General features: G+C 37.4%; 1 protein-coding gene across 1 annotated transcript in view; it reads right to left on the bottom strand.

Moving 5' to 3' along the window:
• The window catches only part of LOC146679253 (uncharacterized), a 59,533-nt gene extending 55,347 nt beyond the window's left edge, over positions 1–4,186 (bottom strand). Inside the window, exons 1-5 of the mRNA XM_085406967.1 lie at positions 4,111–4,186; positions 3,657–3,698; positions 3,290–3,548; positions 2,740–2,854; positions 2,322–2,406 (exon numbers count right to left, since the gene is read on the bottom strand). Of these exons, the coding sequence (XP_085263093.1) occupies positions 2,322–2,406; positions 2,740–2,854; positions 3,290–3,548; positions 3,657–3,698; positions 4,111–4,186 (577 nt within the window). The remainder of the gene's footprint in view (positions 1–2,321; positions 2,407–2,739; positions 2,855–3,289; positions 3,549–3,656; positions 3,699–4,110) is intronic.
• Between the last annotated feature and the right edge of the window lie 8,306 nt (positions 4,187–12,492).

The following is a 12,492-nucleotide window of genomic DNA, read 5'->3' as shown; positions in this document are numbered from 1 at the left end:
ACACAATTATGCCTATTTTCAGTGTGCACGCTTTTGAAAAGGGGCTGAAGATCGCAACTATTCAATATTGTTGACTGTGATTTGTGCACAGAGAATTGTTGAACTATTTGCCTTTGTAGTCTTTCATAGAGTGGAGCTCCTCCCTGTCTTTACTTCTGAATGACTGTGAACTTTTTTGAAAAGTTGCTGCTAACATTAAAAGAAACCAGTGGTGTTCTCTCAGGACAAGCAAGGTGAACAGTGACTGACTTGTCAAATCTAGAGATCATTAAAAGGGACAAAAAAAGGCTATTTCTCTCCTCTCTCTCAGCTTATTCCATGCTCACAAAGTGTAACGTCTCTGCCTTATGAGCATGTCCATCTTGCTTAAGGATACTTGATCTCCACAACTTGAGAGTGGGGCAACGTTTTCCCCCCTTGTGTTTTCTCACATCCACATTGTGGATAGACAGTAACATTTTAGAACATTTTAGAACATTTTAGAACACGGTCTGCGAATAAGGCTTAAGTACCCTGTAATTACGTGCAATTTGCAGGCAACAAGTCATTCTTTCTGCAGGAAACAATGACACAATTATAGACTGTAAGACCTGCGACTAAAGTGCGGGTAACCTGTAGGAAATGTGTTAATCAATACTTAATACTTATTTTATTAGTCTTTCTTTAGTCACCTAAATACAATAAAAAATATACAAAAATTGGCATTCACGTGTATTTACAGTTTTTGTATTTATAAGAACAGTTTATTCAAACAACACCTTAAAATAAATGCATAAAAAGCATAAAAATAAATGTTCCACCTAGTTTATTTACTTTATTTCAAAAAGGTTATGTGTTCATTTTTAGGTGTGTAGAAATGACAACCATGTCATTTATATATATTTTTATGTAATACTAGTGTAATTTCCCAATGCAACACAGTATTTTATTTTATTTCATATAGTATGTTGTTTTATTTTATTTTATCTTATTCCATGCTATTGTTTTTCTTATTTTTTGCTGTAACTTTGTACTGTCCCCTTTCTGCCATGACCAAACAAAAAGTGTGGGACTAATAAAGGTTTATCTTATCTTATCCTATATGTCACCCTAATCACTCTTTCCAAAAAAAAGATTTTCTTGTTTTATTTTATTTTCTTGTTTGGTTTTCTCTCAAAATGTTTTCCTCCTGATTATTTCATTGTAGGATCTGGAAAGAACCGTGAAGCAGAACAGCGGCGTTATCAGTAGGTGTGGTTTTCCTAGCTAATGGTCTGCAATGTTTTTCCCCTGTTTGTAAAATGCTAAAACTTTATGTACATGTCTTTGCTTTGTTTAAAAAATGATAATAATTGGACCTTAACTATACTCAGACATTTCAACGCAGCTTTAAACAGACTGAATGTGTTTATTTTGTCTTTCTTCTTTTAGAGACTGCCCTTGATCACTTAATGCACAGGTACAAATGTATTATGAAAAGACACCAGAAGCTGTGAAACTGTTCAAGAGACACTTAAGTATGACAGTGTGAACAGGACAACCCTGTCACATATCACTGTTGAGGTACAGTGTGTGCAATGCATTAAAAATATATATATTTAGGAAGTTATTGCACTATCTGTCTTGCTGTCTTGTAAAATATTATACACAAAAGCCATGTCCACACTTTTAATTTTTAACAGTCTGAGGTCATTTTGGACATTTGTTCACAAAGAAAAAAAACTTGCAAATATCATGTGTTTCAGGGTGTAAGTATTGTTTTGTCTGCTAATGTATTTCTAAAGCTAATATTTTAAGGGTTAAGGAATAGTTTCATGTCCTTGTTTTTAATTAAAGTTTAATGAAAACAACTCACATTGTTTCCATCATTATAGGCACAGATGAGCCTATGCTATGACTGTAAATATCAATGTATGATTTCAAATAAGAAATGAAGAAAAGTGTTTATCTATGTATCATTTTATATGTAATATATAAAGAGTTGAATACTGAAACATCCATTAGGCACAAAATTAGTTATGTAATCAGTACTTACTGAGTAAGTAATACTTACTCAGTATTTACTTAGCAGGATTCTTAAAATTACTTACAGTACAATTTACACCTCTTTCCCTGTAAAATACCTAGAAGTTAGACGAGATTAAGCGACTCCACAATACACCCCGCTCCCCAGAAAGTACAGGGTACGGTGTAATTGTAAAAAAAAAAAAAATCTGCAAAACCCTGACTTGTTGCCTGCAAACTGCACGTAATTACAGGGTACATGCACGTTATTTGCAGTTTGTGTTATAATAACTACAGACTACATTAGACTACCTCCTGAAATATTACAATTATCTTACCATCATTCAGGAATTCATTGGATATGCCATCAAAGTTTCCACACAGTCCACATGTCTGAGTCCGATATTTCTCATCTATTTCAATCTGTGAAGATAATCAATTACACAATAGGTAACTGGCAAAATCACAAGACAGGACAATATTAATTGAACTCCAATATATGGCATTCTTTCCTTGTAATCCATTAAAAGGTTAAAGTAGGACATTCACATGACAATTTGTCTGCATTCTGAGATCATCTGAATAGCAGGATGAAAACCAGAACAAACAGCTTGTAGAACTAAGGGGTCATATATAGATAAGAATCGGAAGGAGCATATTTGGAGGCGACGTCCCTCTCCTCACATCCTGATAATTTATCTCCAATAAACAGCCAGTCAGCTAATTTATTTTTGTATGTGAGAGAAGGCTTCATACATCAAGGGAGTCGTCCAGGTTCCAGATTGCCTTTATTCCCAGATTAGCTTCAACAGAGATACTAGATGCGGTCCCCTTGACAGTCACTCCTGATTTACTGAATGGAAGAGATTCCCTGGTGCAAACAAAGAGTGATATTTTAAAAATGAGTGTAAAAATTAAAACAAATTCACATTACCCTTGTACTGCTGCTCTTTAGTTATACAAATCAGTCATTAACAGACCAGACAGACCCCTAACCCCACTGCCACAGAATATTGCTAGGGCTTTGTTTGAGCATTTGAAAGGACAAGATAGTGTCCTATGGAGGGATATTGTAGATTTGCAGGTTGCAGCGGATGCTTACATTTAGGTTGAGTGCTGCTGTCATTAAAGCAGAATAAATCTCATATTAAGATGGTACAATGCTGAAAATGTAAACAGATACAATTGGACCTACGTTTGATATTGGATTCTGACTCCTGCACCCCCCTGAATATATAGTAGTTAAAGTTACTGAAATATTCTTGGAAAAATGTCAGTACAGTTGATAGGTCTTTCCCGAACTTACATCTTGCCATTGACAAGCACTGAGTTGTTAGAGAGCTCCACCTCAGATCCTTCCAGCATCATGATGATTTTGCTGATTGTGGGGATGTTGTTGACTAAGCGCCGCCGCATCTGGATATTAAAGTTTTCATAGCTGTCCTTGCATTGTATTGCAAGGACATGGTTACAACTCGAATTCAGCTGGAAGAAATCGCCATCAAAGGTTTTGAAGTGATAGTATCCCCAAGTTGTGCACACTCGGCCAATGTGGGATGCATTAGCTATAAAATTAATAAATTAATAAATTACAAATTCTTTTTGAGAAATCGTTTTAAATTTACATGAAGACCTGAAGAAAAAATAACCATATTGGACATTTGCAAACTTACCTGAAGTCATGGTCAGTGTGTTTGTAGAAGGAGCAGTGGTCACTGTAGTAAAGACAAAAAAAGGTATTTATTCATTTAGATGTAGGAAATTAGAAATTATCAACTGACAATTCACTGATATGAAACTCAAATACTCAAACTGAAGATTGCCAAGACAGTTAACTGTTGCAGATATCCCAGAACCGTATGTACTCTTTAACACCAGAAATGGCTTCAGTAGATTTAACCAAGATTGTCTGCAGCAAACTGCATTACAGTTTCTAATTAATGTGTTGAAGCTATGAAATAAATTCTATATAAACCAACCCAAGCATGATATAATGTATCTAAATTTACATCATCAGTTGGGATTCACATGAATGATCAAAGTAAATATGACTCTCTGTCCTCTTCCCAATATCTTATAGCACATCCATTGAGTGTGAAATTCTAATATTTCCAGCACATCATTTACCATTCTGAGTAAGTGAGTCGACTATCAGCGTCAGATAGATGAGCCATGATATCAATTCAAGCCCTTTGGCCCCCATGTTGGTCAGGAGGACTAACACTACAGACGATAGGATTCACCTGGGGAACAAGCTCCTTTATAATGCGCCTCTGAAGGTGGAGCTACATTGCATCATATTTCATATTGAAGCAAATCATCAAGTATGTTTACTCAGCAAACATCATCCCCACCACCATACCGAGCAGCTTCTTCACTCTATATACTTCCAACTAACTATATAAAAACAGGAGGTTCTGATGGTTACAGTCCTGGCATTGCTTGACTCTCAGTGCACTAAGACATGAACAAGCCAGAAAACAGAGGGGAAACCGAATTGGTCTAACGGTTTAAATAGTTTATCTGTGCTATTTGGTTAACAACTAAAATAATTATCTGGTATTGAAAAAGTCAGTCCTGACATGAAACAAGTTAAACTAAGCTTAACAACACCTGGAATACAATACTGATCTACGCTTTGCTCCTGACATTAACCCAATCACCCAAACATCTAACACAGAATATACATTGTAAACTGCATAATGCAGATGCACCTTTTTTAGAAGTAGTAGCATTCTCGCTAATACAACTGTTTTTGGAACGTCTGTAGATAAAAATTTAATTACTGGTGCCACACATTTTGGCATCATATACAGCTCGGTCCATATCTTTCGAAAATGACTCATTTTAGTCATTTTTGTCTCTGGACACCACCGAGAATTTGAATCAGACAATAAAGCTACGACTAAAGTACAGACCTTAAATCAAGTGAAGGTTGTTCGAGAATTATTTGGACAGATAAAATCAAGGGTAGGAAGAGAAAACTATGGAAAAGAAAAAGCACAGCTTATAATCTTAAATCTACCACATCAGTTTTCAAAACATAGTGAAGGTAAAATTAAGGCACAGACATGTGGAACTGCATCATTGGTCTCTATTGATGATTTGAGTGCTGTTAGAAGTAGGAGGGTGAAATCTCCGCTCAGATTCAGCCAAATGCTCCAAGACCGATTGGGCAGTGCTTCATAGTGCAAAACATGTTCCCAACATATATTCCAAAAGTAACCCAAAAGTTCTTAAAGCAAATAAATAGGATATGCTTCAACAGAAAATGCAGAGATGAGTTCTTTATGGTACTTTCTGCACTAGTGTGTGCAAGTAAACATTTAGCTCAGCTAACAGTGGAAGATAAAGGTAAGTCCTTCGCTAGTAATGAAAGCTAGAAGACTGCACCACATTTTGCTTTATGATAAATCGGCACACAGTTTTGTCATGGATATACAACATGTCAACTGACCCCTGGACAGCTGGTTGTCCACATACGTCTGATTCATGGAATCATCCTATATAGAGGTCCATCTGTCTCAAACAGGTTATAAAACAACAGTACACAGATCAAAAATAGAGTTTTCTTTCAAGAAAACACTTAACAGTCAAATGTAATGGTTGCTGTTTTTATAGTCAAAATGTTATTTTTCAGATGTTTACAGTGTTGAGGGCAGCAGTTGCCAATTTAAATTTAGATCAGTGATGCTGTTCACTTTTTACTGGCTAGGGCTTGGAAGGCTGTTCTGATGTAACATCTGCTTAGATGATGTTCATGTCAATTGGTTAAATCCACAGATAGCAGTGAACCTCATAACAGCAGTAGCATCAGTCACCTGATCACATGCTGAAAGAAAATCTGCAGCAGTAGTAGTAATACATTGTAAGAAGGGTGGGAATCTCAGGTGGAGGAATATCTGGTGTAGAGCTGCAGCATAGGTCCCTTTGAAATAAGCCAAAATTTATTAATTTTATATTTTTGCTGTCAACCTCATTAAATAATGTTTTAATGACATTGGAAGTTTTAATAGCCTATTAAGCCTGCTGAATTTTACCAGGGAATTTTAAATAAACTTTATCACCCACATGTTTCTGAATAACAACTTTTTATGGTAGTAAATAATAGCAAACCTAACTATGTTGCACTTTCAGTGATTTTTTATCAGTGGGTTTTTCAGTTTGCAAGATACTGCAATATCTAGCGGTCCGCACCCCTCCCTTAGAAAAAAGGTAAAACAATATGGCACATTGTTCAGGTGCAAACATGACGAGTGTTGCTTTAAGGAGGAGAAGGATTTTGGACTTAATGTGGGAACCCTGTGTAAATAAGTGACAGTGACTCAGCTAACCCCGTCCAGGATATGCATCCTGTGGTCTATTTTTAATAAACTCACTTTCTTTTCTAACTAGAGTGTGTAGGTTGTGTCACTAGAGATGGTATTATTAAAAGTTCACATGCCATTAATTAACTCACAGAAAAAAACATGTTGTTGCATTCAGAGAATTCCTGAGCATCTATCCTTTTTTATTGTAATTTCAGCCGTTTATTTAGACTTTTTCTTGATAAATTTGACAGTCAGTGTGATCATCTTTAAGATCCTTTTACTTCTTCTTCATATAAGGTCAGCCAGACATGAGTATACTGAAGCTCTTATACTGAAGCTCTTATACTGAAGCTCTTCTTTTAATTGTTTCTGTCATTGTTTATTTATTTTTGTTAATCTAGATAAAGTGAATAAAGTCATTTTGTGTTGGCTCCCTCTGTTGTAGAGTATTGCTTCCTGTTCCTGTTACAACACACATTGGTGTTTTCGTGTTGGTTATCTGTGTTGACAATTGAATTACTGTTCGGACTACTAAAAACTCCCTGAAAAGCCTTCAGCCAATACAAAATGCTGCAGCAAGAGTCCTGACAGGGACTAGAAAGAGAGAGCAGATTTCTCCTGTTTTGGCTTCCTGTTAAATCCAGAATTCAAAATCCTGCTCCTCACATACAAGGTCTTAAATAATCAGGCCCCATCTTATCTTAATGACCTTGTAGTACCATATCACCCTATTAGAGCACTTCGCTCTCGCTCTGCAGGCCTACTTGTTGTTCCTAGAGTATTTAAAAGTAGAATGGGAGGCAGAGCCTTCAGTTTTCAGGCCCCTCTTCTGTGGAACCAGCTTCCAGTTTGGATTCAGGAGACAGACACTATCTCTACTTTCAAGATTAGGCTTCAAACTTTCCTTTTTGCTAAAGCATATAGTTAGGGCTGGACCAGGTGACCCTGAATCCTCCGTTGGTTATGCTGCAATAGACGTAGGCTGCCGGGGACTCATTATATGCTAATAGACCTCTCTGCATTTAATCATTACTTGTTAATATTTGTCTCTCTTCCACAGTATGTCTTATGTTCTGTCTTCCTACCCTCATCCCAACTGGTAGCAGCAGATGGGCCTGGTTCTGCTCGAGGTTTCTTTTATTGTGATCTCTGTTACAGTGTTACTGTTTTTTAAGAGACATGTTTTCATTGTGTTGCATGAAAGACGTTGAGTGTGTCTTGAGGGGGTTAGTCACCAGAGCTGGAGAGTGAGTTATTCAGGAGAATTCTCCACAGCATTAACTGCCCTGTGACTGTACCACCTTAATAAACTATGGTTAAGGCAAATCGTCTTGTGCTTAAGAGTCTACGTGTAAGTTACAGAATATATGTTCAGTGCAGGTAGATATATAGTGTGTGTAGTTATATAGGTATACATGTCATCCAAAAATCCACAACATTCCCTCCTGTGATACCTAGAGGTACCACATCAAAACCCCCATGAACACTAATCCACACAACACACACATAATACAAAGATGGATTATATGGCACCATATGTGAAAATGAAAATAATACAATTAAACAATTAATTCCCCGTGTTGGACTTCAACTTGGTCAGTAAGCAAGCAATTTATTTATATAGCACTTCCAGAACAGTTCTGTACACTTGACATGCCAGAAATGATAAATTGAATAAGTTTAAGAAAATAAAGATGAAAAAAGATCATAATTAAAATGACATTTAAAATAATAAAATTAGCACAAATAGCAAAAACATAAAATAGTATAAAATGATAATTAGAATTACATATAAAACAATAAAATCAGGGTCATACTGTGTCATATGTCAAGGAGTAAAAATGGGTTTTAAGTCGTGTTTTAGAATTTTAAAACTGAACTCTAGAATATACAGGCAACCGATGGATTGAAGCAAGGATGGGAGTTATGTGTTCTCTTTTACGGGTTCTGGTTAAAAGTCGTGCAGCAGCACTTTGGACTCCAACATATAGTGTGTTACAGTAATCCAAACGAGATGAAATAAAAGCATGGATTACTATTTCAAAATGCGGCCTAAAAACTGGACTTGACAGTAGCCCTAATATGACTGTCCAATTAAAATCAGTGTCCGTCTTGGTCAGGTGCAGCTTCTTTTTCTAAACACATTTCTTAGTGTGGGCTATGAAATGTCACTTCAATGTTGACAGTTTCTGCAGACAGCTTCAAGCTTTACTCAGCTTGTTTCCCCCTTTCAGTCTCATATTTCAAACACTTTATGAGCCAGAGAAAAGTTTCTCTTGGTGCTTCTTGACTGCTGGATCTTGCATAGCTCCAAAGAATACTAGCGACAACTTGGTCCTGCTCTTGATTTAGCTCAGTGTCTGCGATGGATAGCAGTTGATCTTGCACATTCCATCATTTAGGAGCAGGTTTTGGCACTGGATCGCTCCACATGGGCTGTAGGATCTGCACTAGATTCAAGGGCTGTTGGATGTGTCGTTGTTTGGCTGTCTGGAACAGTCTGTTTCACTTCGTTGTCCCCTCACACCCGTGATCAGATTGCCGGCAGCTGCTCCAGGACCTCTGCATCTCCGCCTGTTATTCAGATGCTGTTTCTACCTGTAGAAAAATACCCTTGCAGACTGCATTAGTTGTGTTCACAGTTCCCACTGTACCTTTACAGGCACTTTATGAGGGCTTATCTATGGACCTCTGTGAGTCCTGTTAGTTCGTGACTGCATGCACCTTAGTACCAAAGTTAGTATTTGTACCCAATCGACCTACTCATCACTCTCCTTAGCAACGTCACCAACTGCTTTATTTGGTGAAGGCCTTTGAAATGTTTGTCCCAAAAGCTGTTATAGATAGAAAACTTTACTAGATACCTCCTAAACTGATAGCTACGTAAAGAAAAGTAAAGCTGCCACAAGAGTACCTGGAGTAGCTCACTTAGCTAGCTTGTCTTTATTTAGCTGTTAAGCTGTCAGTTTCCCGGTGACCTGGACATTTAATCACAGTCACAGCACTAGGGAGCTTTAGGGCAACTACTTGCTGAGTACTTGTCTCTTTGTTCCTAAATACTATTAAGGCACATGTCACATATACAGTATATGCTGAATCTGGATAAACATTAAATCTGTTACATGCTGCTAATTCATAATTCATCATTAGTACTTTTAGCTCTAGATGTTGTGTTGCTGGCTGAATGGCTGATCAAACTCCCACTCCTCTATAACAGCAGAATCTGACTTTTCAAAGCTAAGTTAGACAATGTTGGCAGTAGTTAAACCATCACTCAAAAACCATCTCCTGACCAGTGGTCCTAGCCAACTATAGGCCAATCTCCAACATTCTTTTTATCTCAAAAATCTCAACTGGAGCAGTTGTATAAAAAAAACGTAAACATCTGCAAAGGAAATGGTTAATTTAAAGATATTCAGTCAGGTTTCAGAGCTCATCACAGCACAGAAACAGCTTCTGTTGACCATAATATGTTATTAGAGTGATCAGAGCATCCTGCAGGCATTACAGATACTGCCCTGCAGTGGTTCAAATCAGACTCCAGTTTGTTAATGCAAACACAGAATCCCCTCACACACACATGACTAGCCATTGAGCTTCACAAGGTCCTACTCCAGGACCAGTTCTGTTTACATTACACATGCCTCCTTTAGGTAACACCACATAAGGCACAACATACCTCTGCAATACTGATGACACCCTCCATCTCATCTATGCATGAGAGGTTCACTGACAACACACACCAGTCAGTCAACCTGCAGGAATGCCTCCAGAAAACAAAGATATGGATGACCACCTTTTGCTCCTAAACGTAGATAACACTGAGTTTATTGTACGCTGTCCTAAAAAATCTTAGACATATATGGTAACTAACCAGATACTCTGGATGGCATTACATTGGCCTCCAGTAACACTGTGAGGTTTCTTGGAGTCATTTAAACCACAGTATGGACTCCAATGCACATATTGATGATTGCCTTCTTCCAATTCTGCACAAGATAAGATAAGATAAGATAAGATAAGATAAGATAAGATAAGACAAAAAACAAACTAAAAACCAGCAACAAACAACTTAAACATAAACAATTACAAAGAAAGAACAATAAAGTATCCACATCTGAACCAAAGAGTAAAACAGTGAAATGTGGATTATTAAATATTAGGTCTCTCTCCTCCAAGTCTCTGTTAGTACATGACTTAATAATTGATCAACAAATTGATTTACTCTGCCTTACAGAAACCTGGTTGCAGCAGGATGATTATGTTAGTTTAAATGAATCAACACCCCCGAGTCATTCTAACTACCAGAAACCTCGAAGCACAGGCCGAGGGGGAGGTGTGGCAGCAATTTTTCACACCAGCCTATTAATTAATGAAAGACCAAGACAGACTTTTAATTCATTTGAAAGCCTGATGCTTAACATTCTCCACCCCAGCTGTGAAACTCAGAAACCAGTCTTACTTGTTATCATCTATCGTCCACCTGGGCCTTACACAGAGTTTCTGTCTGATTTCTCAGACTTTATATCTAATTTAGTTCTGAGCTCAGATAAAATAATTATTGTGGGTGATTTTAACATCCATGTAGATGCTAAAAATGACAGCCTCAACATGGCATTTAATCTGTTATTAGACTCAATTGGTTTCTCTCAAAATGTAAAAGAACCCACCCACCACTTTAATCACACTCTAGATCTTGTTTTAACATATGGCATAGAAACTGAACATTTAACAGTGTTTCCTGAAAACCCTCTCCTGTCTGATCATTTCCTGATAACATTTACTTTTACAATAATTGATTACACAGCGGTGAAGAGTAGACTTTATCAAAGTAGATGTCTTTCTGAAAGCGCTGTAACTAAGTTTAAGAATATAATCCACCCACTGTTATCATCTCCAATGCCCTGTACCAACACAGAGCAAAGCAGCTATCTGAACGCTACCCCAACAGAGGTCGATTATCTTGTTAATAATTTCACCTCCTCACTACGTACGACTCTGGATACTGTAGCTCCTGTGAAAACTAAGGTCTCAAATCAGAAGTACCTGACTCCGTGGTATAATTCTCAAACACGTACTTTAAAGCTGATAAATCGTAAGCTGGAGAGGAAATGGCGTGTCACAAATCTAGAGGATCATCATTTAGCCTGGAGAAATAGTTTGCTGCTTTATAAGAAAGCCCTCCGCAAAGCCAGAACATCTTACTATTCATCACTGATTGAAGAAAATAAGAACAACCCCAGGTTTCTCTTCAGCTCTGTAGCCAGGCTGACAAAAAGTCAGAGCTCTTTTGAGCCAACCATCCCTTTAACGTTAACTAGTAATGACTTCATGAACTTCTTCACAAATAAAATTTTTATCATTAGAGAAAAAATTACCAGTAATCATCCCACAGATGTAATATTATCTACAGCTACTCTTAGTACCATTGATATTAAGTTAGACTCTTTTTCTCCAATTGATCTTTCTGAGTTAACTTCAATAATTACTTCCTCCAAACCATCAACGTGTCTTTTAGACCCCATTCCTACAAAACTGCTCAAAGAAGTCCTGCCATTAATTAATTCTTCGATCTTAAATATGATCAACCTATCTCTAATAATGGGCTATGTACCACAGGCCTTCAAGCTGGCTGTAGTTAAACCTTTACTCAAAAAGCCATCTCTAGACCCAGCAGTCTTAGCTAATTATAGGCCAATCTCCAACCTTCCTTTCATATCAAAAATCCTTGAAAGAGTAGTTGTCAAACAGCTAACAGATCATCTGCAGAGGCTTGTTTGAAGAGTTTCAGTCAGGTTTCAGAGCTCATCACAGCACAGAAACAGCTTTAGTGAAGGTTACAAATGATCTTCTTATGGCCTCTGACAGTGGACTCATCTCTGTGCTTGTCCTGCTAGACCTCAGTGCAGCATTCGATACTGTCGACCATAATATCCTATTAGAGCGATTAGAACATGCTGTAGGTATTACAGGTACTGCACTGCAGTGGTTTGTATCATATCTATCTAATAGACTCCAGTTTGTGCATGTAAATGGAGAGTCCTCTTCACACACTGAGGTTAATTATGGAGTTCCACAGGTTCAGTGCTAGGACCAATTCTGTTTACATTATACATGCTTCCCTTAGGCAGCATCATTAGAAGACATAGCATACATTTTCACTGCTATGCAGATGACACCCAGCTCTATCTGTCCATGA

The sequence above is a fragment of the Rhamphochromis longiceps genome, linkage group LG1 (assembly GCF_057381845.1).
Source record: "Rhamphochromis longiceps isolate RC_006_pf linkage group LG1, R_longiceps_female_GT1.1, whole genome shotgun sequence".
NCBI classification, from domain to species: Eukaryota; Metazoa; Chordata; class Actinopteri; order Cichliformes; family Cichlidae; genus Rhamphochromis; species Rhamphochromis longiceps.
This window is presented reverse-complemented; position numbering and strand designations above follow the sequence as displayed.